At 41.1% G+C, this 27,369-nt stretch overlaps 2 protein-coding genes across 28 annotated transcripts in view; one reads left to right on the forward strand and one right to left on the reverse strand.

The window, feature by feature from the left end:
• Window positions 1-10,254, reverse strand: part of ADGRG2 (adhesion G protein-coupled receptor G2) — a 103,157-nt gene extending 92,903 nt beyond the window's left edge. For 5 of the 10 annotated variants that reach the window (XM_074323670.2, XM_019755401.3, XM_019755400.3 and 2 more), the window contains exon 1: window positions 9,480-9,873. The gene's annotated coding sequence lies outside the window, so the exon portion shown is untranslated. Of the gene's footprint in view, window positions 1-9,479; window positions 9,874-9,939 lie in introns of those variants that run through there. The other 5 variants (XM_088795079.1, XM_074323671.2, XM_019755403.3 and 2 more) reach the window with 3 other exon arrangements.
• LOC109460239 (uncharacterized) overlaps window positions 1-27,369 on the forward strand; it is a 259,735-nt gene that overhangs the window by 97,429 nt on the left and 134,937 nt on the right. For 9 of the 18 annotated variants that reach the window (XR_016020010.1, XR_016020011.1, XR_016020013.1 and 6 more), the window contains exons 3-4: window positions 3,072-3,235; window positions 12,417-12,541. Coding sequence is in view for 10 of the 18 variants with exons in the window: in XM_088795090.1 (XP_088651216.1) it covers window positions 12,521-12,541 (21 nt within the window). In the remaining 8 variants the exon portion in view is untranslated. The remainder of the gene's footprint in view (window positions 1-3,071; window positions 3,236-12,416; window positions 12,542-27,369) is intronic. The other 9 variants (XM_088795080.1, XM_088795083.1, XM_088795085.1 and 6 more) reach the window with 1 other exon arrangement.

Genomic DNA, 27,369 nt, shown 5'->3' on the forward strand with positions numbered 1-27,369 from the left:
GGTGTTTGTTCAATTTTAGGCTATATTTGCTCCAGTTTGTCGAAGTAACTTCAGATTTGCTGAATGGAGTAAATTAATGCAACTTAGGACAAAGGGAGATACTAGTGTCAACCTGCCCACTTGAATGTAATCACAACAGAATAAAGCATACTTGAGGTTTTCAAAACCTCCTTTATTTACTTTGTTCTTCCTCCTTTCCCCTCCTTGCCAAAATTCTTAAACTATTTAAAAATGACATTTTTATATAGGTAGTTGGTAAAGGAATAAATGAGCATAGAAACAGGCTTTTAGAAAAAAATTAAAGTAGGGATGGCCGGTTAGTTCAGTGGGTTAGAGTGTGGTGCTGATAACACCAAGGTTGCCAGTTCGATCCCCTCATGGGCCACTGTGAGCTGCGCCCTCCTTAAAAAAGAAAATTAAAGTAGAAAACTGATGCTAAAACATAATTCGAGTTATGAATAAAAAGCCTCAACATTGTATATACCGGGGGTGCCAAAAAATGTATACACACGACTTTTGTTATCGGTATATATTGAGTATTACAATTTTAATACAATTTTTTTCCTTTCTTAAAATCTGTATACATTTTTTTGGCACCCTCTGTAGATATAGATGTGTGAGTATGTCCAAAGGTGGTTACTAATCCTAATTGCATTCAGAGGAGAAAATAATTGATAACTGTAAAAATGATTAGAAATATATTTAAAGCATTTTAGGGGGTACAGAATATGACACCTCAAAATATGCCTCTTTGGAATAAGGATTATCTTGAGGTTGACTCTTTCAAAGAAACAGCGGACAAAGGAGAAGCTCTAAAAACTAAGCTGAAGTTACCCTTTTATGAGAGGCATTTACATTTACAAGGGAACTCTCCATTGTAAGGTGTCTCCCTCTCTGTACCAGGAAGAAGAGGATGAGTAAATCTCTAGAAACTCTCATCATGGAGAGGCAGGGACATAAATCTGCATAATAACCTTACCCTTGTTTACTGTGTTTTCCTAGTACCCCCCTAAAGCCCCCCCCAAACATCTTTTGTCTTTAGCTGGAGATGGTATTTAAGGTGGTGGCTTGGGCCATTTGGGGAGTTACTCAGTTTTCCTGGGTCTCTCCCATGTATACAGGAGGCATACATGTTAATTGAGCTTTATTGTTCTCCTGTTAATCCATCTGTTATTACAAGGGGGTCTCAGCCAAGAACCTAGAAGGATAGAGGGAAAATTCTTTTTCCTCCCCCACAATGCCAATATCATAAAAAACAAAGAAAGGGTGTGGAAATGTTCCAGACTTAAAGAGTCTAAGAGACATGACAACTAAATGCTGTTAATAACCCTAGACTGGATCCTTTACTAAAAGGAAAAATGCTGTGAAGGATGTTATCAGGTCTATTGTCAAATTGGAATACCAGTGACAGATTAGATAACAGTATTGTATCAACGTTGAATTTACTGAAGTTGGTAACGGTACTGTGGTTATGTAAGAATATTCTTATTCTTAGGAAATCCATACCGAAGTGCTTAGGAGTAAAGGCCGTGATGCATGTAACTTATCCTCAGATGGTTCAGAAAAATATTATGTGTGTGACCGTCAGTGCAAATGATAAAGCAAATGGGGTAAAATGTTAACAATAGATGACTCTGGATAAAAGGTATATGGGTATTTTCTGTGCCATTTTTATTTTTGCAACTTATTTGTAAAGTTTAAAATTATGTCCAAATAAAAAGTTTTTTAAAAAGAAAAATATTATATCTGTAAGAAGGCAGAGGATGAGGGGTGCAGAGCGCAGAAAAGAAGCCAGTCTGTGACAGCCTGGGGAGGTTTCATTCAGTATTTGTACAAATGTGGGCATGTTAGGAGTTTGGCTGGTAAGCCTATGAGGAGGTTCCTATCTAATGAGCCAGAGTCAGCAGCTGATATACTAGGAGAGGAGAGGAAATAAAGGAAGGTGTAAAATAGCTATTTTGGAGAATAGAAAAGCAAACCCACTAGCAAATATAGCAGGAGTGCTGGGCAATGCTGAAAGTCCCCTTGAGGTTCATTAAGGCCAGGACCTGGACCTAGACATCAGCATTTATTCTGAAAACTCCCTGAGTGATTTGAATGGGCTTTCAGAACTACCTGCTAAGGTAGGGTTTCTCAACCTCAGCACTATGGACGTTTGAGCCAGATAATCCTTTGTTGGGGAGTAAGCGGGGCAGGGAGGGAGGTCCTCTGCATTATAGGATGTTTAGCAACAACTGGCCTATAACCACTAGATGCCAGTAGCACCCCTACCCCCGCCAGTCATGACAACCAAAAATGTCTCCAAACATTGCCAAGTTCCGGGGGCAAAGGGGAGGGTGCAAAATCAGCCATGATTGAGAACCACTATGTTAAGGAACAAATGCCATAAACGTTACATGTTTATAAAGGTCAGGAATTGTATATACTCCTTGTTGCTCTGAGCGCTGTGGTTCAGAACACAGGCTCTGAAATCAGATGGTCTGTATTCAAACCCCAGTTCCACTACTTACCTTTTGTATGACTTTGGACAAGCTACTTAACCTCTTTGTGCCTCAGTTTCCTCATCTGTAACATGATAATAATAGTACGTACCTCAAGAGGTTGGAAGGATCAAATGAGCTAATATATATAAAGCAGTAAGAGCAGTGCATGCTCAATAAATATTATCTATTATTAGCTATCATTATTATCACAGAATCAGAAATGTAATGGATACCAGATGTCTGTTGATCAATGAACTGCTTACATTAAAATATACCCCATGTTTAACATAAAGAAATTTCCATGCTAAAATTGAACAGAAAGGCACAATACACTGAATGTATCTTAAGATTAGTGTCTGATTTATTATCAACAAGACAAGTAATAACAAGTGTTGGAGAGGTTGTGGAGAAAAAGGAACCCTCATACACTGCTGGTGGGATGCAGACTGGTGCAGCCGTTATGGAAAACAGTATGGAGGCTCCTCAAAAAACTAAGAACAGAATTACCATGTGACCCAGCAATTCTTCTTCTGGGTATCTACCTGAAAAATTTGAAGACGTTTATTTGTACCCCTATGTTCATTTCAGCATTATTCACAATAGCCAAGAGATGGAAACAACCCATGTGTCCTTTGATGGATGATTGGATAAAGAAGATGTGGTACATATATACAATGGACTATTACTCAGCCATAAGAGAAGACGAAATAGTGCCATTTGCAACAACATGGATGGATCTTGACAGTAGTATGGTAAGTGAAATAAGTCAGTCAGAAAAGGAGAAAAATCGTGATTTTACTCATGTGTGGGACATTAAACAGAAAGCAACAAATGAACAATGAGACAAAGAAAACTGAGCAAACTCATAGACAAAGACAACAAAAGGGTGGTTACCAGAGGGTAAGGGGGGGTGGAAGAGGTACAAAAGGGTAAAGGAGGTCAAATATATGGTGACGGAAGGAGACTAAACTTTGGGTAATGAGCACACAATGCAATATACAGATGATATAATATTATACACTTGAAACTTATATAATCTTATTAGCCAATGTTACCCAAATAAATTTAATTTTAGAAAAGGAAAATACAAAAAAGATTGGTGCCCAATTTCTTCTAGATTCTAGGCACATTCATTCATCTCTTCGACAACTATTTATTGATCAACTACTATGTCCCACTGTTCTGGGTCTTGAGACTACAACAAACAGTGAGCAAGATACACAGAGTCCTTGCCCTCTTGGAAGTTATATTCTAGCAGGGGAAAAAAAGGACACGGAATCAGTAAACAAATAATTAAATAATATAACAGCAGATAATAGTGGTACAAAGAAAACCAAAGTGGGATGGACATTTATAGTGATAGGTGGGGAATGCTGTTTTAGAATGAGGGTTCGAGAAGGCCCAAATGAAACAAGGAACACATTATGTGACTATCTGGTGAAACAGTACAAAGTCTGGGAGGCAGGCAAATACTTGGCTTGGGTGAGGAATAGCAAGAAGGCTGGTGTGTTTGCAGAAGTATAAGAAGAATGGGGTAAAGGCCAAATAGGGCCTCACAGGCTACAGTGAAGATCTGGGGGTTTATTCTAAGTGTGGTTATTAGAGGGTTTTGAGCAGTGGTTTTACAAGACTCCATTTACTGGCTACTCTGTGGGGTCATGGGTTGATGCTGGAAGACGGTTTAGAGGCTACACAGTAATTCAAGAGAGAAATGTGGATAGCTATGATTATTTGAGGGCATTATAAATGAACTCACTTTGCATCACAGCAGGATCTGATATAAAATGAATTTGTCCTGGACACAGTTCAGCAGTTTGGGAGGTTAGAAACGAAATGAACAGTTTTATAAACCAGTGTTTTATGAAACAGTGGTCAAGTCAATCTAGAGGGTCATGACCATCATTTTAAAATGAAATAGAACAGATGGAAGAGAATTGCAAATATCAGAATATACTGCACAAAGGAAAAATGCATAATACTTCATGAGATTCTGTTTCAGTTATATATAGCTATGTTCATACTGGGTTGAAATATAAAATGTACTTTTCGCTATGAATAGTGGGGCTGGAAAGTTTGAAAAACACTACAAAAAGCTATCTTATTTGTACGTAAGTAGTTTATAAACTGTCCCTTTATTCTCTCCCTTTCTGTCTGTTCTGACATCCTCCCCCCCGATAAAAACATTATTGAAAAGCACCAATAATAGTCTTCATAGTCTAAATTCTTCATAGTCTAAATAAAACAAATTGACTTATACTAGCTACACTATCTTCTCCTCCAGGGAGATAAAAATATGATCCTCCAAAACTGGGAAGCCTGACTCACCTCTAAACTGTTAGACTTTTCAATGAAAAAAAAAATTCCAAGTGGAACAAGAAATTTTAAAACGAAACTTTAGACATTTAGAAGCTAAAAATGGAAAGAAACCTCCTTAGGTAATAAGCTAAACTACCAGAACTCTAACAACAAGCATAATTAATACCTAGTGGTACCTTATTAGAAGCATTCCCACCCAAATCACTGCCTTAAAGTGAAGCCTAGCCACTAAGGCAAATAAAATGAGGAAAAATATTGGGGGAGGGGGTCGCTAAGTTATTGCCATCTGCAGATGTTTGATCGTCTACCTTGAAAATCCAAGAATATTGACCAAAAAACCAAGAGAGCAAACAGAAGTTCAGTAACATGGCTTGGATATATGATAGACCCACAAAAAAGTTAAATAGTCTTTTTATATAATAGTATAGTAATTGTAAAAGGAAAAGGGAAAAAAGGAAACAATTTCTAAAAGCAATAAAAATCACACACAGAAAACAATCTAGGAATTCACCTCACAAGAATGTGTACGACCTAAAATGTAGTAGTGACTTAAGGATAGACATACAGATCAATGGAACAGCATAGAGCTCGAAAATAAACCCACACATATACACTCAATTAATTTTTGACAAAGGGGCCAAGGGAATACAATGGGGGAAAAGTACAGTGTTTTAATAGTGTTGGAACAACTGGCTATCTATATGGAAAAAAAGTGAATCTTGACCCATACAGAAATTTACTTGAGACGAAGTCATAAACCTACATGTAAGTGATAAAACTATAAAATGTTTAGAAGAAAGCACAGGAGAAAATCTTGGTAAATGTGAGGTTGACAAAGATTTATCAGACAGGTTACTAAAAATGCTATCCATAGGAGAAAAATAACCTGATATATTAGACTTTATCAAAATTTAAAATTTCTGTTCTTCAAAAAAATCACTAATTCCACTTTTAGGATGCATAAGTCAAATAAAATAGTCAAATTTGTAGAAACAGTAAAATGGTGGTTGCCAGGACCTGGAGGAGGGGGGACGGGGAAATCGGGAGTTGCTGTTCGACAGGTATAAAGTTTCAGTTACGCAAAGTGAGTAAGTTCTGGAGATCTGCTGTATAACATTGTCCTATAGTTAATACTATATTGTACACTTAAAAATCTGTTAAGAGCGTAAATCTCATGTTAAGTGGTCGTACCACATTTTCAAAAAATAAAGAAAATGAAAAGGCAAGCCACAGACTAAAAGAAAATATTTGCAATACCCATGACTATCTGACAGAGAACTTGTAACCAGATATAGGATATACGAAGAACTCTTATGATTCAATAAGACAAACCATACAATAAAAAACAAGCATTTCCTAAAAGACCAAAAAGCACATGAAAAGATGCTCAGTGTCATTAGTCATCAGGGAAGCGCAAACTAAAACCACCAAGAGATGCTACCACAAACCCACTGGAATGGCTAAAATGAAATAAAGTGACAATGCCAAGTGCTGATGAGGACGTCAAGCAACGGGACCTCTCATACGTTGCTGGTGGGAGTGCGCAGTGGTGCGGCCATTTGGGAAAAGTTCAGCAGCTCTTACAAAGTTAAACTGACCACACAATATAGCAATCCTACTACTGGGTATTTACCCGAGTGAAATGAAAATCACATTCACACAGAAAGCAGTGTGTCAATATTTATATTGGCCTTATTCGTAATCACAGAAAATTGGAGAATGGATAAACAAACTGGAATATTACTCAGTAATGAAAAGGAACAGATTATTGATTCCTCCAACAACAGGGATGAATCTCAAATGCATTATGCTAAGTGAAAGAAGCCAGGCTCGGAAGGATCTATTCACAGGACATTCTGGAAAAGACAAATTTATAGGGACAGAAAACAAATCAATTTTCTGAGAGTGCTGGGAGGGGTTGACTATAAAGGGTCAATAAGGAATTTTTTTGAGTGATGGAATTTTCCCTCTATCTTCTAAAAAGGGTGAATGTTATTATAAATAAATTGTACCTCAATTTTAATAATATGGAATCAACTGAAGAATTAAGTAGATTTATAAAATGGAGGTGTTTACAGACTCTTATTTGGAATTTATTTTGTGATAATTTCCCTCAAATGTTTAGCCCATTTCTTAACTTCCAGTACCCCCCAGCTCATACTATACCCCCAAATTACTGAATTAAAGACCCACATATTTAAAAAACCATAAACATTTTAAAATAATTTTTTTCTCTATCTTGAGGTAGGGAAGGCCTTTCTCGGTGAGGCATAAAAACCAGCTCCCAGGTTTTTACTAAAAGCAGAATCTCTCCTTTCTATTTTTGGAATTATTAACATCACAGAAACATATTCTCCCCCACCCCCTTTTTAAAATTTAATGGTGCTCTTCCCGGTTTGTAGCATGTATGGGAAAGTGACTTGGCACTCTCCGGCAGCAAAATGGAAAAAAACGTGTTTGTCCGTTTCATGTGAGCAGTGAAAACACCGGGAACCTACATGGTAATGTTGCCCCTCTAAGTCCCAAACCAGACTCAGCCACACTACAGCCCCCAGAATGACCATGTTGGCCATGGAAAAGCCACTTCTTTACTGGCTGTCCCTAACACCTGAGCAAACTCACTTTGCCATTTCTGGAAGGCTGTTCATGGTACCAAAAACATAGCAGCTCTCCTTTCCCTGCCAAACCTGCGAATGAAATTCCATTTCTCAGACTTTTTCTCCCTCTGCTGAACAAAATCATATCCATAATTAAAGTTCAGTCTTTTTCTTTTCTGTGTTTCCAACATTTTTTTTTCTAGAAAAGCACACACCCCTGGAATCTGTGGGCTTGGGGCAAGAATTATTCACGGAGAAAACACTGATGCTGGCCCTGCATTTCTTCAGTGTTTTTCAATAGTGAACTCTATTCTATGCCCCTTTTAATGAAAGTCACCTTGCAGGGATGTGGGAATGATAAAAGCAGAGGGAATCCGATAGGGGCTGGCATCCCGCTGAGGCCCTGTAAAACAATACCCCTGGAACAGCTACAAAATTTGGCCACTTTTTGTTTTCCAGCTTTGCATTTGAGCTGTAAAAGCAGCCAAACCAAGCAATGTCCAGCTCATTTGAGATCTTAACTAAGCTAAACTCTGAGACACTAAAAAGGACTCCCTAAATCCTTTGGAAACAACACACACTTTTGTCACTTAGTTTACAAATTATTATGACATCAAACTTAATTGTATTGTTTATTAATAATTAAACTCTTAGTAGTTTGTTATTAATATGAACAAAGCAATACATATTGACATACCATGTGTAACTGAGATTATATTCATAGGCTTACCTCTTGAAACAGTTGAGAGAAATTGAGAAAATGGGAGGAACTGCAACATCTGGCTGGTCTCTGCTTAATAATAAACCTTCACTCCATCACCCACCAACTCTGAACCCAGTTAGAAGAAATGGATCCTTTTTCTGCCTGTGGTGACTATTAGACAGGGTCGGCTATATAATCTGTGGGGCCCAGTGCAATATGAAAATGCGAGGCCCCTTGTTCAAAAATTAAGACTGAACAGCGACAGCAGAGTATTACACCAAGTACAGTTTGCATGCCCATGAAACCAGCTGTACTATCAGCTAGTGTATTTGGCTAGTAACTGGTAAGAAAAGTAAAGCATTTCCCTACGAAATGAGTAGCAGTCGTTTGAATGTGTGTGTTTGGGGTGGAGGTGGGATTGTAAAGTCTTAGGACCACCTATCCCTCCCACTTTCCCTAAGGTTTTCAGACTGGTGGACAAGAAATATTTCCGTAGAGCCTGCCGTATAAAGTGTGGTCCATGTCGCAAACGCAGCATCGAAGAGCTTGTTCCACACGCAGACTGTCGAGCCCCACCCCAGACCTACTGAATCAGAATCTGCATTTTAACAAGATCCCCAAGGGATTCGTGTGGACGGAACATGCAAAGAAGTGTCACCGTCGAAGCAGTTACGGAAAACCTCTGCTGCCTGCCTCATCTGGCTCTCTGGAGGCCCGTCAGTTCTCCTCACTTTATATAGTATATCGTTCCGGCGCCTCGAAACGGCAAGTCCTGGTCGAAATGCGCTCACCGGATACCTCCAGCCTCCTCCTCCCCCCATGCTCACCCCCAGGCTCCGGGCTGCCGCTCCATCCCGCCGCGCCCGGAGCCACCTGTTCTGGGTCGGGCCAGGCGGTGCCGCGCCAAGGCTTCTCGGGCCCAGGGCGCGTTCGCGCTCGGCAGGCTCCGCCGCACCCACTGCCCGGCGCGGTAAACTGAATCCCCGCGAATCGTGTTTGGAAGACAGACGGTGCGAACAAGACTCGTGGCTCCATTTTCCGGATGGGTGGGGAGAGTTTGAGTCCGTTTGAAGCTTTTGGATACACACGTCCCCCCCCCCCCCGCCCTAGGGAACGCGTCGCAGGAGCCCCCTTTCCCCCGGCGCGTACTCCTACTGTCAAGGTGTCCGTCCCGGGAACTCGGCCCTTTGCCTCTGCCTTTGAGGGCGGCCCCAGACCCCGACTCAGAACCGCGGGCCGGCGGAGGGAGCGTTCGCCCTGCTGTCCCGTCGCCCTCTAGGTCCAGGCACTACGCCTGAGCCGCCCGCGCCCATCGCCAGCTCCCCGGGCTCGGTCTCAGGAACCCAAGGGGATAGACCCATCCCGGCGCCACGCTCTTACCTGCCGGTCCCCAGCGACGGGCTGGCTGCTGGTGCCCTCCGGCCCTCCTTTTCCCCTTTCCCTCCAGCCGCGTCCCTCCTCCCGCCTCCCGCGGGCTGGGCGCCGCCCCCGCTGCTCCCGGATCGCTCTCCCGCCCGCTCTCCAGCTGCCCAGCGGCGTGGCGCGTCGGGCGCTCGGCTGCCGCGAGGCTGGGCGCGGAGGCTGAACGCGGAGGTGGGGAGCGGGCGGGGCGCTGAGGGACGGGGTTGTGATTGAGCGGCGCGACGGTCCGAAGCCTTGAAGGGATCTCCCGGCTGAGGGCGGGGAGAGAAGTGTGGGCTACCGGGCCGGCGGCCCACCGCACCCCTGTCGAGGCCCCTGCGGCGCTTCTGGACTCCCTGGACCGCAAGACCCTCGGATGTCTGGCGTCCGATCCCGCGTGCTGTCTCAGGGACCTCAACCTTCAGAACCTGCCGCTCACCTTTAGGGGTCGCCCTGGTATCCTGATGCCTGTCTCGTCAGTTTCAGCACCGGGCACTGTGATGGGTGGGAACTCCGAGGTCTCTCTCTGTCACAGTATACCTGCTGCAGAGATCAGATGTCAGATCACTTGGAGGAGGATGTGGAAAGATCGGTTAAAGAAAAATGTCTTGGGAAAAGATTCAGCTCCATGGTTATCTGGTGAAGGACACGTTACACCGGATGCTCTGAAACTGGGCTCCCCAGCGTTCTGCCTGCTGGATGAAGTCAGTTGTTCCCGGTCCCCTCTACCTCTTCTGTCAGTCAGCATCTCCTCCCTCTGCACGTTTCATAAAATGAAAACTAGATCTGGATAGGACTGAAGATCACCTGACCAGCGTCAAAGAATTCCATGTTACAGATAGGAAAACGGAGGCCTAGAACGGTCTTGGATCTGTCCTACAACACGAATGAGGTGCAGAGACCAGGGGGGGAAAGAATAAGCGCTATGAATTCCTCCTCTGACTCCTTCTATCGTCCCCACCACCCCCTCCAGCCCTCCTCTTTATAGTCAAATAACTCCTTTATTTGCAAAATGCTTTATTATCATTTTAAAAGCACCGTTCTCTTTTGTTAAAACCTGCAGGACACTATTCCATTTTTCTTTACCACCAAAACAAAATTCTAGATTCTGAATTGCATTCACTGCTCTGAGAGGATGTTTATAAAGTGCAGATCTGCAGAGAACATCCTGGCTGACTCTGCCATATTAGACACACCAAGAGTGAAATATATATTCTGCTTTGCAGGACGGATTGAATTTGTTTTGCAAACACCAACTTATTAACACTCACAGCATTCTGGCTGGATAAATGAGTGGAAAAGTGTTTTCAGAGAGACTTTTCACTGGTTGGATTAAGGGGAATGGAGGTTGGGAAGCTCATCCAGGTTACATAACAAATTCAAGGTAGAAATATGATGAGAAGGAAAACTATATTTTGATAAACAGATTCAGTGTTACTAAAAGGGTTAAATGTAACCGTTTGAATTAACACTTGCATATATTTGCCTTATTACAAAATAGACTTCATATTGTGTAGAGACCCCGGAACTCTCATACATTGCTAGTGGGAGTATAAATTGCTTCAAACATTTTGGGAAACTATCTGGCAGAATCTGTTAAAATTGAACATACAACTACCCTATGTCCAGCAATTCCCCTTCTAGGTGTATACTCAACAGAAATGAGTGTATATGTTTACCAAAGGATATGAACGAGAATTTTCATAGCAATATATTTGCAATAGCCCCAGATTGGAAGCTACCCAAATGTCCATCAACAGTAGAATGGATTGAAAACATTGTAGTGGCATGGTCACAAAATGGAATACCAGACAGCAATGAGAATCCAAGAACCATAGCTACATTGAGTATAGACGGACCTCAGAAATAATATTGAGCCAAGGAAGTCAGACATGAAAGCATACCTACTATGTGATTCTATTTATACAAAGTGCAAAATAGGCAAACCCCATCTATGAAGTTAGAAGTCACTGTGATGGTTATTGGGGGTTGGTGACTGGAGGGAGTTACAAGGAAGATAAGAGAGCTTTATGGGGCCCAGGAAATGTCCTGTTTCTTGACTTGGGTGCTACATACATGGATCTATTAAGTTTGTGAAAATTCATTGATCTGCTCAGCTATGATATGTGCACTTTTCTCTGTCTATGTTTTACTTCAATGAAAAGCTAAAATATGTGTAGCTCATATTACAAGTTGCTTGAATTTCTAAAGAGTGACACCAGAGTAATTATGCTTTTCCTTTAAACAGTGTTGCTGTTTTAAAAAATGTCACTTTAAGGAAATATGTCTAAAAAACAAAAAGGAGACACTACTTAGCCTGAAATTTAAAATTCGTATTGATGCACTTGCAGCCAAAATTTCATTCTCCTTGACACACACTCTCAGGTCAACATAACTGTGCCGTCAGGACCAACAGAAGAGGAAAGGGGCTGGGACTGAGGAGGGGGCCCCAGCTCTCCAGCCAGGGGCTCTGCATTTTCTGTGAGAGGGAGCCCTGGTCACACACCTCCTACGCAGGTACTGTCTGGTGACATGAAGGAAGGCCGTGGGTGCTTACAATTTGCGGTTAAATATTAGCACAGCCTGTACTCATGTCCCAGAAGCTGGAGAGGGGGTGACTTTGGCTTTAGACCCAGGGGGTCTTTGAGCCAGTGATAGAATTTGATCCCCAGGCATCGGTCTGTCAGGAAACATGGCGGAGACTGAGGAAGGAGGACAGAAGTCCTTGTCTCCTTGCCCTCTCCCACTGGTGGAGCCCATAGTGTGGGCTCTTGGCAAAGGGAGGTGGCAGAGGACAGCTCACCACTGCTCAGTGCCCAGCCCTCTTCTTAGTTCTCCAAATGCAACTTTACCTGTGGCCAAATAGTCTAAAAATATACCACACAATGGTTTCAAACACATTCATTATTTTCCAAGGGAAATAAGCACGAAGAGAACGTGGGACTTGGGTGCAACTCAAGACAGTGGGATGAGGAAGTAGGACGCTGCTGCTGCTGCTGCTGCTGCTGCTGCTGCTGCTGATGATGATGATGATGATGACGGTGAGATTAACATTATACTTACTAGTGCTGGGCATGTTTCCTTTTTTATACTTTATACGTTGTTACTAAATTCTCATGGCAATCCACTGATGATTGTGCAGCTGAGGAAACTGAGGTACAGAGAGATTAACTAGCTTCTCCCAAGGTCCACAGCTAGTAAGTGGTAGAGCCAGGACTGGAATTAGTTGGAGTGTGACTTTCAAGTTCCTGCCGTCTTAACGACTGGGTATGAAAGGTGAAATGTTGGGATGGCAAAAGCACCAGATAGAGAATCAGGAAATGAGGGGTTTGGTGTCTACCAGGTTTTCCACTAACCACTCAGTGTAGTCACTTAGACTACACTGAGTCTGGTTTTCATTATCCCCATTTGTAAAATACGTAGCGGGTGACAAGGTCGATCAAAACTCCAGTCGTAGTGCCAAGGGTTGTTTTGGGGTGTTTTAGGCCCCCCATAATCTCCATCAACAGTCCAACACCACAAATAAAAGACATCTAACAAAAACAGTGTACAGTACTATACAAACAAAACACGAAAAGTCCCCTAGCCAACATGACCTTCACTTACCACAGAATTGTAATCAGATCACCATGCCTGAAATTCTCCTTTTTAGAAATTCTAGAGCTGCCACTACTCAGAAGTCCTTTCTGGCTTAAATCATTCATTCATTCATTCAACAAAGATTTATTTTATGCTTACGGTATCCGTGAGGATAGCCTAGGTTTTGATGCGGTAACAACGCTCAACATCTCTGGTTAACGCAGCACAGGTTTATGTCTTGCATTAGGTGTTCATCATAGGTTGGGGCGGGGGCTCTACTTACTGCAGTCCCTTAGGGACCTAGGCTGACTAAGTAGCCTCCTTCTCAAATGTTTCTGGTTGCTGAGCTAGAAGGAAAAGAGAGCTCTGGACCATAAGTATTTCAATGCTCCAGCCCAGAAGCGATGTGCAACACTTCTGCTCCCAACTCATCCGTTGGAACTGTTCACATAGCTGCACTCAGGCACAGGAAATGCAGCCCTACAGGATCCAGAAAGTGGAGAGGTGGAAATATTGGTGCATAACACTGATGACTACCACCCCCACCACGTGCCAGACCCTGGGCAGATGAAGATGGGCAAGAGGTGGTCCTAGCCCTCCAGTCCTCACAAGCAAACCAGAGAAGTCTCTGGAGACACGACTCCGTCCCCTTTGGTGTGGGCTTTGGTGGATCTAGGTGAAAGACCAGTCACTGCCAATGTGAGTGAAGTCACCGCGTGATACAGCAAAATTTTTCTCCAGAACATTGCGTTAGTTGTAATGGTGGTGTACCTATTGCACAATGGAGTAGATAAATAAATCACACATTCTCATGGGAGGCAAAAAGGCTCTCCTTATGAAAATACTGAATGAAGACAGTTGGACATGTTGTCATTCTGTTCGATGAAAGTTACAAATGACAGTTTAATGAAAAATGAAACCAGACTTTGGCCTCGACCAAGATGAGGATAGTGGGACCAGCCCTTTCTGAGAATGTGTTCCAACTTGGGAAGAGCTGAGCATGGCCCTGTGCCAACACAAATAACTGAGAATCCAGAGGAAACTAAATGCATCCCAGCAGATCTGCATGCTGGCATTAGCTTGTGCAACTCACCACCAGCCTCCCTGCCTGCGTCAAGCAATCCCAGGTTAGAGACTAGGGGAAGGAAGACAAGCTCATTAGGTTCTGTAGTAGTGAGACAGAGGGCAACTTTCTGGGCCAGGCCACATCCAACTCAGTGCTACTTGAAGGTCTCTGAATAGCGACGGCCCTTTTTTTTTCTTGGAAAAACCCGTGAAGTCCTGGCCATGCAATTGTAAACGTAATCTCTTGGTTTTCCTGTCTCTGAAACCACGGCATATTTCAGGGTAAAATTCTGAACAGACAAACCCCTATAACAACCTAATTTGTCTCATGTCCATTTTCCCCTTTGGGGAAGATACTTTGAGACTACGCAAATATCCTGTTTCTCCTCAAACCGTCTCCCATTAATCTTAGCATCCATCAATGGATCATGCCTGCAACAATGATTACTGTGGTATCTAACGGGGATTTTCTATTTCCCTCATTCTTACTACATTACGGTAAGTCATAGAAATTCTTCTAGAGGGAAGAACTGTACCTTCTCTCACATTTCTTTATTTATTCAATTATTGATTTATATCAGTATGGACTCATGGGTAATTATTATAGTCCTTGGGTTATAATCCATTGTTATCATTATGTATTTTGTTGTCACATTTTCTTGGCTTCAGTCATTGGGAGCTCTTTCAGGTTGGCTTCTGTGTCCCATCCCTTTGTGAGCATTTCCTTACTTTCCGGGAACCACAATATATTCAGGGCTCATCTTGTATATTACTCCTTTTTTGTGTTTTTTTTTTCATTTCACCTCAAAAGATGCCTAAGTCCCTCTCCCTTTAAAAAATTTTTTATTTATATATTTTTAGTCAATTTACCAACTGGGAACCCACTGCGTGAAGTAATGCCCCATTTTATTTGTCCTAAGTTGCCTTTTTCAAGTTGTAACAGTTATTCTACCTGGATCTAGTGCTTGGGAACTTGGTGGAAAAAAAGTGCCTGTTAACTAAATACATCCTTTATCATCCTAGAATGTTTTGGTATGCCATTGGCCCCATACTTCCTTGGTCTCACCTGTAGTTTTGACATTTTTGACTATAAGCACAAGAAACCACAAACCCAACTGGCTTAAATCATAAGGAAATGCAATGTGTTATTTCAGGGAACAGGAAGAACAGAGGCACAGTGCAAGGATTCTGGCTCTTTGTGTGTGTGTGTGTGTGTGTGTGTGTGTGTGTGTGTGTGTGAGCCTTTCAGCTCTGCCCTCAGCCTGGCTTCCCTTATGTTGGCAGTAAGCAGTAAAGAAGGCAACAGGCTTCCTCAGTTATGTCCATCAAGAGGGGTAAGGGAAAGAGCAGGGTCATGGAAGGGAAAGGAAAAGAAAAAATCCTCTCTTCAGTTGAGTGGTAAATAGCCTTCTCTCCAGTCTGATTGGGCCAACTTAGGTCATATGACCACCTCTAAACCAATTCAGCTGCCGGGGGAATGCCAGGTACTGATTGGCATAAGCCTGGATGCAGGAACCAATCACTACGAAGGGGAATGTGATGAACATGATTGGTGAGGACAAGTGGTTCTCAAATATAAGCCTACATCAGAATCTGGAGGAGGGCTTATTAAAATACAAATTGCAGGGCCCAGCCCCAGCGTTTCTGATTCAGTAGTCTCCAGTGGGGCCTGATCTGTTAAAATGCAGATTCTATTTCAGTAGGTCTGAGATGCTGCATTTCTACCAAGCGATGCTGATGCTGCTGGTCCTTGGACTCCACTCGGAAGGAGGAGGCATTACACCCTCCTTTCCCTGGTTTAGGCCTTCACTCCCCCCACAACTATATGCTGCAGTAACTTCCTAACAGAGTCCCCCGTATCTCAATTGTGAATGGTCCAATTGGCCTCTTAGACCGGTCCACAGCACTCCCCATTAACTACGTAATGCAGCCCAGACTCCTTGGCTTGGCAGTCAGCACCTTTTGGGATCTGCCCTCAACCTAGTCTCCTGTGTGAACCTTCAGTTCCAGTCAGAATGCCCACATATTCTGCCTAGAATGGGCCTTGCCCATTCCCATGGCTTTATCTTTGCTTTTGCTCTGCTCCTCACCTACACTTCCCTTCCCCACCCTCTGCCTCTTTGAATCCTACACTTGTCTCAAGGGCAAGTTCAAAGTCTACTTCTTCTTCAACACCTCTTCTGCCCTCTCCTCTATAGATGCTACAATTATTTGCTGGGCAGCTTCAGATGCCCTTCCCTCCCCCAAGTTCCCCAAACCCTCATTGTCTGTACCACTCATTAAGCTCTGATGACTTAAGGCCTTGAATGTTGAGTTTAAGTAGCAGTTTTAATCTTCAACTAGAATATAAGTTCCTTGAGGGTAAGCCCTTCTGCTTCCTTTTCCCCTTAGTATTCACCCCTGTATCTGGGGATAGTAGATGTATTTTTCAAATAAAGTTAGGCTAGGCTAACTTTAGTGAGAACCCTAAAGCTCAATGGCTTAACCTCACAAAGGTGTACTTCTCCATCACATGAAGTTGGAGGTGTGACAGGATACACTCCTCCACCTTAAAGGGAAGTCATCAGGAACATATGCCTCCAAGACGGCCAAGGCAAGGAAGAGAAGGAGGAAAGAGGCACCTGGGCTTCTAAATGCCTCAACCCAGAAGCAATACATATCACTTCTACTCACAATTGACTGGCCAGTACTAGTTCTATGGCCCCAACTTAACTGTAGATAAAGCTGGGAAATGTAAGGAACTACATGGAATATTCGTTGAGCACTCGTCTGTACCACAGTAGGTGTCAGTAGTTATTTCTTGATCCATAGTTTGAGTCTCTTTCTCAGGGTCTTTTCCAGCTTCAAGGCATCTTTCTTGAGGGTTAATGACAAAGCCCACACTGGGTTCCAGTGAGGCCTTCCCTGACCACCCTATTTATTTATACTTTCAAATTCCCTCCTTCACTACCCCCGACTCGCTCTACTCTTTCCCTCTGCTTTCTTTTTCCCCCGGTCTTTATTTATTTATTTTTCATTACTTTCAGGTGTACAAAACAATGGCCTACTAATAGTTAGACATTTGTCATTTGTATCCCTCATACAGTGATAACCCCCCTCCCCCCATCTACTACCCCTCTGACAAGTGGGATTCATTCCTGGTATGCAAGGGTGGTTCAACACCCACAAATCAGTTAATGTGATACACCACATTAACAAAATGAAAAATAAAAATCATATGATCATATTTTGTCTTCATAGCATTAATTGCCAACCAACTTATGTTCCTTACTTGTTTTGTTTATTGACTGTCACCATAAAAAGACAGAAAGTAACTTCTATAAGAGCAAAGGGTTTTTGTTGTTGTTGTTGTTTTTTACTATTTTTTACTATATATTGTTGCTGCTGTGTCCCCAGTGCCTAGACCTGTGCCTGGCACACAGCTGGTATTCAATAAGTAATTGATGAATGAATGAATGTGTGAATTATGGATTTATATGAGAGGAGGTGGTACTTGTTTTTTTACTAGGTACCTTTCTGGATGGCATTGGCCTTGCCTAAGTAGATACAGCAAAGGAAAAGTGTATATTAACTATTAAAAGTTTGTACTTTCTAAAGTTGGTAGTGTCAACAACTTCCCTTGATCCTTTGATCTGCTCCTACTGTGCCCATATGCGCACTCCAGAGTAGGAGAAGGAGGAAGTAAGAGAAGGCGTCAGAAAGATTGCTGCCAGGACCTTTCTTTTCTTAGGTTTGCCTCTGGATGGACCACATCCCTAGGGCAGGCTGGGCAAATCGTCGGAAAGCAGGCTACTAAATAGAGTTTCCAGGGACATTCTGGAACACTGCTGCTCTCTCCCTCCACCTGGAAAAAAACACCAAACTTCTAAAAACGCAAGTTATTCTCCAAGTCACCAGGTTAGATGCCCAGTTTCCCTCCAGGGAACTTCTGCCCTGGCAAGAACAACAATAAGTTCCCTTTCTCTCAATTCGAGAGGTGGGATTCAGGAATAACTGCAGTCCCTTGCTTTTTGTTCCATCCTCTTTATTCCTTCACTCCACAAAGCGAAATGTGATAGTAGCATAATTTCGAAGCTTTTCTAAGAAATTCCTCTTTGCTGGCACATAAAAAGGACTCTCCTGGATTCCTGCCATTGGCCATGGAGCTTTAACACATTGTTGTTGGCTCAGCTGGGGAGCCAAGATGAGTAAAATATTCTCTAAACTCCTGTGGAAACACACAGCAAGTGTTTCCAACCGTACTGTATTATTTGACCCAAAATATTTTCCCCCTCCTATTTGCCAATCCATGTGTTACTTCCCTCAAAATTCCAAGTAGACCTCCATTCTTAAACCCCACAGCCTTGGATTACTAAGAGGGTCTCAGGCCACCATTAACTAGCTTTGTGGTCTTCAGTGAGTTACCTTCCTTTTCTGGGCTCCTCATGGAAAGGGACATATTAGAGCAGAGCTTCTCAAACGTTAGTGTGGATCGAAATCATCTGCAGGTTTATTAAAACTGATGGCTGGGCCCTCCCTCCAAACTTGCTGATTCAGTAGGTTTGGGGTAGGATTCCAAAATTTGCATCTCTCCCAAGTTCCCAGGTGAGGCTGAGGCTGCTGGTTCAGGGACCACACTGTGAGATCCACTGTATTATATGAACTTAGACGTTCATGCTGCTTGTTCATTCAGTGAGTCTATAAGTCTGAGTCAGGGCTCTTTCAGTTGTGACGGAAACTTGACTCAAACTTGCTTAAGTATGAAAGGGAATTTATCAGCTCACATATCTGGGAAGGACAGAAATAGAGCAGATTCTGAAGACAAGAATTCAGATTATGTCATCGGATCTCCCTCCCTCTCTTTCTTCCATCTCCCTCTCAGTAGTTGGTCCCAGTCTCCTCCTTCCATACAGGGCTTCTTCCATACTATGTGGCATGAAGTATGGCTGTAGACACCTCTGGCTTGTATTAGCCTAGATAGCAATCCCAGAAAAGACATTGAACTCCTGCTCCCTGATTCAGTATGTAGTAATCCCAGGGATGGACTCTCATTGGCCTGGCTTGGCCCATCATAGGATGAGGAGGATGGACTGTTATGATTGGCTAAGCCTAGGTCACATGCCTCCTCTTGCAGTGGGTAAGGCTAGAGCATTGGGAGGGGCAGCAGCCTTCTCAGACTGTAACCTCTATATCTGTCTTGTTAATGGCCATATTTTCAGGATCTAGTGCTTAGCACATCACAGGTGCTTAAATATTTGCTGAATGAATGGATGAATCAGTTCATGAAGAGTGTAAACTTTTCTTAGAGAATCCAGAAATCTTCAAAATTGGTGATTCTATATACTCTGCAGGTAGATGTGAAATTTCTTCAGATTTCCACATAATGTTACTGTACCCAACCAAAGTAGAGTTTGTTATTCTTTTCTCTTTTTTCTCCCAGTAGAGACCAGAGGAATTATTCTAAGACCCAGCATATCCACCACCCCTGACGTTCTTTTGGGTTTCTGAGGTTCATTCTAATCCTACTTTGTCTTTGGAAACACAGTCATGTACCCTTTTCCTCAAAATGATGCAAATTAGTTTTCATTTAGCTCCCCTTTCGTCTTTTTAGTGAGTGCCTTGTAGGCTTTCATTAATTGTTAGTTTAATAAGATTTAAATTATAGTGTTGTTGTTGTTGTTTTTAACAAAGATAGATATTCCCCTTGCTCCCAACCCCAACCTGTATCGCAGTGGCTTCTTTTAAGGACATTTACTGAATCAGGGGACGTGGGTTCTTTGTCGCAAACACAGACTCTTTATGGGCGGGGCTCAATTTTCTTATTTGTAAAAAAAAAAAAAAAAAAATGCGTTTGACCCAGATCAGTGGTACTAAGACTTGTCTCCCTGTAAGAATCACCCGGAGAGCTTGAAATAAGTACTGATGCTCAGGCCCTATCCTCAGAGAGTCTGATTTAAATGGTGGTGGCACCAATATTTTGAAAGGTCTCTGGATGGGTCTCATGCAGCCAGAGTTGAGAACCACTGGGTAGTTCATTCTAATTTAAAATTGTAAACTGTGTCCCAGTGGCAGCCCTACTACTTGCACAAATCACTTAATCTCCCTAGGACTCAGTTTCTCTATCTGCAAAATGGAGATATTAATAATACATAGGATAATTGTGAGAATTCTGTAAGATGATCCAACATGAACCTTGCTATTCAAAAGGTGGTTCACATCCCAGCAGTAGCTGCATCACTGGGGAGCTTCTTAGAAATTTAGGATCTCAGGTCCCTGCCCAGACCGACTGAAACGGAATCTACGTGTTAATAAGATTCCCAGATGAGTCTTATGCACATTAAAATTTGAGACACATCAGTGTGGAGGATTTAGTAGATCGCCTAGCACATAGTAAATGTCCAATCTGTGTTAGTCATTACTAACGTTTGTACTAATAACACTCAAGATAAATCATTCCATTTCCATCTCTGCCTCTCAAATTATTTCTAGACCCAACATTAATATTTTAGTCTTTGGACTGTTCTTTAACTAAAATAAACATGTATTCCCAAAGCTACTACTCATTATTAAAGATAAAAAATACAATATGTTTTCATGATAAGAGGAAATACCCCATAACCAAGATTTTTTTTGTGTAAATTAAATAGAACCTATTTCTGCATTGCTCATCTTCAGTACCCTTCACAGCTGTATAGTTCTTTTCTAGTTTAGAAAAATAAAAATGTATATCACATAACTAGGATAGTTCTTTAAAACTACCATGTTTGGTATATTCTATTTGAAAGCATAATTTATTCAGATAGCAAGAACATGATTATTCATTAAATTTGTTTTCATTTTTGTTTCAAATGTTGTACCTTCACTTTGAGGATAACCATATTCAAGTGAAATTTGACGACCAAAGAACCTACTGGCATTGTGCTTTAAAAAAAAAAAAAAAAAGAAGAACAGATTTCGTGTTTTCTGGATTTTAGGTACCATATTATCAAACAGATTCAGAAATCAACACAGCCCTAAACTCTAAGGTCATTGAATGTGACATTTGCCACCTGAGACTTTACCAAATCAGTCTCACTTATAAGGTTATTTTCTGATTCTTTATTTCTTACTTTTTCTTTTTTTGCCTAGAAGATTGTTAAATATTTTTATTGACCACAAATTTTCAGACACAGACTCATTTTTTTCACATTCTCAAGGCTCAACCAGCAAGCGAAGTCAGACACTGAGATGCAAAGACCTTGATGTTTTGTGGGAAGAACAGAAACCCTTTACTTTTTTTTCTGCCCTAACCCCTGTCTTCTGTTCTGGAACACTCCGAGTCCTTAGCCCAGCACGAAGATCTCAAAGTGTTGGTATGTAGCCATCTTGGTCCCAACATAAGAGAGTTGCTATTGGTTGCTGACACCCCGGCCTCTGAGGATGGGAGCCTCCATTGACAGCTATGCGAATGAGGAAGGTCACAGCTAAGACTCTCCTCACTCCTTTCCCCTCCCTTCTGGGGGCAGAAGTGCCTTTGGTTAGAAGTTCTTTTGCTTATGAAAGTTGAGGATATTCCTTGTCTTTTGTGAACAGAATTTTAATGCCTGATCCTCTGACTTCTTGCAATTTCAAGTGTGGTCCAGGGACCAGTATTGTCACCATCGCCTGAGGGTTTTGTTAGAAATGCAGACTCTCAGGCCCTACTCCAGGCCTACTGCTTTAGAATTGGGTTTTTTTTATAGTACAACACATTTACATCTTTTTAAAATAAAACAAGCAATTTTAACTATAAACACATCTCTTGAAAACTGTGCCACTTTTTAAAACAAATGTTTTTTTAATTTAAAAAAATTTCCCAGCTTTATCAAAATATAATCGACACAACATTGTGTCAGTTTAAGGTATACAACATGTTTTTTTTTCATTAGTTTCAGGTGCACAAAACGTTGTAATAGACAGACATTTATCATTTATATCCCTCACACAGTGATAACCCCCCCTCCCCCATCAACTACCCTCTGACATCGCATACAGCCGTTATGTTTCCACAGTCTCTATTCCTAATGCTGTACTCCGCTTCTTGTGTGTGTGTGTGTGTGTGTGTGTGTGTGTGTGTGTGTGTATATATATATATATATACATATGTATATACACATACATATATATAAAATTATAGTTGACATTCATTATTGTTCAGCTTCAGCTTCAGGTGTACAGTGCAGTGATCAGGCACCTACATCATCCTTGCAGTGGTCTCCCTAATGAGACAAGTGTCCATCGGACACCCTACAAAATCTTTACAACATTATTGATTACATTCCCCAAATTGACTTTCGTGTCCCCGTGGCCGTCTTGTGGTTATCTATTGTGCTTTCTAATCCCCTCACCTTCCCCCTTATCCCCATTCCCCCTCCCACCTAGCAACCCTCAGTTTTTCCTCTATGTCTCTGAGACTGTTTCTGATTAGTTAATTCATTTATTCTTTTCCTTAGATTCCACATGTAAGTGAGATCATATGGTATTTGTCTTTCTCTGTCTGACTTATTTCACTTAACATAATGTTCTCTAGGTCCATCCATGTTGTTGCAAATGGTAAGATTTCTTTCTTCTTTATGGCCGAGTAATACTCCATTGTATAAATGTACCAGTTTCTTAACCCAGTCATCTACCGATGGGCATTTCAGTTGTTTCCATGTCGTGGCTATTGTGTATAGTGCTGCAATAAACATAGGGGTGCGTAAATTTTTTCGAATCAGAGTTTTGGATTTCTCCGGATAGATACCTAGGAGTGAAATTGCTGGGTCATAAGGTAGTTCCATTTTCAGATTTTTGAGATACCTCCATACTGTTTTCCACAGTGACGGCACCAATCTGCCGTCACTGTGGAAAACAGTATGGCGGTATCTCAATGCACAGGGTTCCCTTTTCTCCACATCCTCGCCAGCACCTGTTGTTTGCTGATTTATTGATAATAGCCATTTTGACTGGGGTGAGGTGGTATCTCGTTGTGGTTTTGATTTGCATTTTTCTAATGATTAGTGAAGTTGAGCATTTTTTCATATGTCTGTTTGCCTTCTGTATGTCCTCTTTAGAAAAATGTCTCTTCATGTCCTCTGCCCATTTTTTAATTGTGTTGTTTGTTGTTTTGGAGTTGAGTTGAGTGAGTTGTTTTATAAATTTGGGATATTAGTAAGGTGTACAACGTGTTGATTTGATACATTTATATATTACAAAATGATTACCGCCATAGCATTAACTACCCTGTTTCCCCCAAAATAAGACCTAGCCAGACAACCAACTCTAATGCGTCTTTTGGAGCAAAAATTAATATAAGACCTGGAATTATATTATATTATATTATATTATATTATATTATATTATATTATATTATATTATATTATATTAGACCCAGTCTTATATTATAGTAAAATAAGACAGGGTCTTAAATTAATTTTTGCTCCAAAAGACGCATTAGAGCTGATTGTCCGGCTAGGTCTTATTTTCGGGGAAACGCGGCATCACCTCCGTCCCATCACATAGCAGAATCGATATTTTCACAAGATCCCCCAGTGATTTGTATGCACTTTAATATTTAAGAAACACTTTTCTAGATACTTTTACACAATATCTTCCTATTCCATATTTTAAAAATTAATTTAGGTATTGACACCTTATCCTGAATATTTTTTACCCTCAATGTTAATGCCTCCTATTTTCCCTCATTTTGAGGGAATATATTTCCTCACATTATCCCCCTTGATTTTCTCATTTTTAGTCATACATTTTATTCATCATTCCAGAAAGTGATTCTGTGAATAAGAGGACGTAAGACTGTTCCTCAGAGCCCTCTGGGACTATGTGTAAATCCACTGGTCACACCCCTTATGAGGCAACTAACTTCATTGTCAATGTGAAGTTCTTTTGTGTCCTCAGGATGGCTTTTGCACACAGAAAATATTATTCAGAGGCTACTTTTGTTCTTGGAAATGACATTCGATTCAAATTAAATTAACAAATTAAAAAACTTAAAAACTGAGATCTTAAGCTTTTAAGGTCAATTTACAAGTCTTGTTTTCTTTATAAATATAATTGCATTTTATCAATAATTTTACAGGGACTTTTATAATCAATTAATTTTCCCAAGTCATTTTAAACTGAATTGATATATTTAACATATTTTATTTTCTGTTTAAGTACATCAGTTGTTTTCTAACAATTTCCTCAAAATGCCACTGATACATGTTACAACATGGATGATCCTTGAAAACATGATGCTGAGTGAAAGAGGTCAGTCATAAAAGGCCACGAAATACATATTTCATGATTCCATTTATATGAAATGTCCAGCATAGGGAAATATAAAGAGGCATAAAGTAGATTAGTGGTTGCTTAAGGCTGGCTTGGGGGTGGGAGGGGGAAGTTTGAGGGAAAATGGGAAATGATTGCTAATGGGTATGGGCTTTCTTTTTAAGGTGATGAAATGTTCTAAAATTTATTGTGGTGACGGTTGTACAACTGTGTGAATATACCAAAAACCATTGAGAGAGTTGGGAGAGAGTGACGTAAACAAAGAGATGACAAAATGATGTGACATTATTGAGGTAGAACAAAATATGTTAGATCTCAAAGAAAGGAGAGACCTTACATCCAAAACTACTTAAATTGCAAGAGCCTGTGCTGGGGGCTTTTAGGGATAGAAAAGTCAATAAAACAGGTCTGTATCTTCAAGCATTTACAAAAGAGCAATCCTTCCTTCCCTTCCTCCCTCCCTTCCTTCCTTCCTTCCTTCCTTACTTCTTTCCCACTACCTTCCACAAAGTCTTCTTGATTAACTAATAAGTTTCAAGCAATGAATCTTTTTCCCTGCCCACCCCCCATCTAAGCAATGAATCTTTTTATTTGGCTTTCCTTCCCTAATCCAGTTTTCTTTTAAAGATTTTATTGGGGAGGGGGAACAGGACTTTATTGGGGAACAGTGTGAACTTCCAGGACTTTTTTCCAAGTCAAGTTAGTTGTGGAGGGTGCCGTTCAGCTTTCAAGTTGTTGTTTCAGTCTTAGTTGTGGAGGGCGCAGCTCAGCTCCAGGTCCAGTTGCTGTTGCTAGTTGCAGGGAGCGAAGCCCACCATCCCTTGTGGGAGTCGAACCAGCAACCTTGTGGTTGAGAGCCCACTGGCCCATGTGGGAATCGAACCGGCAGCCTTCGGAGTTAGGAGCACGGAGCTCCAACCACCTGAGGCCATTGGGCCGGCCCTCCCTAATCCAGTTTTGCTCCCTTCCTTCCACTCTTCTCAGATCCCTGTTCTCTCATAATTTATTCGGGTCCCTATCCCCCTGAATACTTAAATGACTGATAAAAGATTGAAAATGTTATCCTTTTGTGTTTGAGACTACTCATTACCTTCCTTCCTTAGGTACAGAATCTTAGTTTTATTCTGGATCTCAATGAGACCAGTGACAAGACTACATTACCCAATTTACCTTTCAGCTAGGGTTGACCAGTGTGATATAAAGAGAAGGTATTGGATGGGATGTTCAGGAAGCTTCTTTAGAAGGGGAGAGAAGTTGGCATAGGCCTTTTGCCTTTCTTTTTCTTTCTCCCCATTTCCTCCTTACCTCCTTCTTTTCTTCCTGCTGGCTGAATCGTACATAATGGCTTGAGCTCCAGCAAGCCATCTTGGACTCTGAGTGTAACTTGGAAATGGAATCAATGTGCTTAAGATGATAAAGCAAAAAGACTAAAGGGAGCTGGGTTCTTGGTGACCATGGGACTTCCTTCTCAACACTGGACTGCCTACTTCAGGATTTATCATACTTAAAGGAAAAGTAAACTCATTCGTGTTTAACCACTGCTCTTTTGGGTTTTCTGTAAAAGGAGCCAAATCGAAGACAAACTACTATCTTCTAGTAGTGGTATTTGTGTTTCAACGGGCATTAAGAATGACACTCTATTCCAAAGTTTCAAGCAGAAATCAACAGATAGGATTTTGAAGTCTTAGATCTTTTTTGAGAGTTTGAGATCCCTTTTGGAATACAGTCCTAATATCTATAACATTAGGAACTGTGTTTTGTAATTATTTTCCACCTTAGCAACTCTGCAATGTTATTTGATCTATAAAATAACATTTAAAAGTGTTGCTTTCTTATCCAGTCATTCATTTAAATGCTTAAGTGCAAAAAAGAACACTTTAAAATAAGTATATAAATGTTTAATTACCAAGTTGATTGGTTTTGATAAAAATCCTATACCTTTCTAAAAGTGCAGTTCAGACTTGTGCATTGTTATAACGTGTGTTTTCTGTTTGTTTCCTGGGCTTGTGCTGAGGAAATTAAAATCTAGAATTGGTCTTTGATAAGTCACAATTATCTGAACATATACATGCCCATGGCAGAACATAGGCAGGTGGTGAACTGGTGCCTAGAGCAATGTAGCTCTAACAAGAAGCTATCTCTGCTTAGTCACAGCACCATTAAAAGAAGTCAGTCCTATCAGCGTGGACTATATGTAAGAATTCCAGTGGCTAAGAAAATATGAATCATGAAGGTTGAGAAAAGGAAAATTTGATTACATTTATGTGATATTTAAAATCCATTATGTGTGTGGTTGTCTTACGTATTATTCGATACTGAATTATGTCGGGATATAGATCCCAGGACAAGGTTTAAATATATTTTCTCCCTTAACCTCTAAGAAATTAGAAGCCAAGATGAAGCTGCGACTCAAGCCTCTATTTTCCATCTTTGCTCTAATTTTAAAAGCATATTAATATACCCAAACACAAGAACATTTATCCATCGACAAAATTATATCATAAATATTCAGGTTTTCCAAAGAGTGAACTTGAGCTGCTGAGCCTCTTGAGCTACCAATAAAGAAAGTCCTTCTCCACACAGAACTCTCTAAAGCCATGAACAGCAAGCATCCTGCTGAAATTTGCCTAATCACATTTTCTAGAAATGCCCCCAAATGTTTATTTCGGTTTCAAGGAATAAAAATTGCTTGCCAGTTATTATAATGTGTGCTTATGTCAAACTGAACGCCAGCCCTTGAGCCTTTCTAATTACACATTCATGAATAAGAAGTAGCAAGCCCATGGAGAGGATTGATAGCCATGAGTAAGATGGTTTCTACAGCCAAGCATCAAAATCATCAGTGTCCACCTGAAAAATAGGTAACGTTATGTGTAAGATCAACTCCCTCCCTTCAAATAAGGCCAAACACACATTTCAAAACAAACAAATATATAAAAATATAGCATTTAGAAGAAGG

The sequence above is a fragment of the Rhinolophus sinicus genome, chromosome 18, assembly GCF_057876585.1.
Source record: "Rhinolophus sinicus isolate RSI-liver-muscle chromosome 18, RSI-T2T, whole genome shotgun sequence".
Classification (NCBI taxonomy): domain Eukaryota; kingdom Metazoa; phylum Chordata; class Mammalia; order Chiroptera; family Rhinolophidae; genus Rhinolophus; species Rhinolophus sinicus.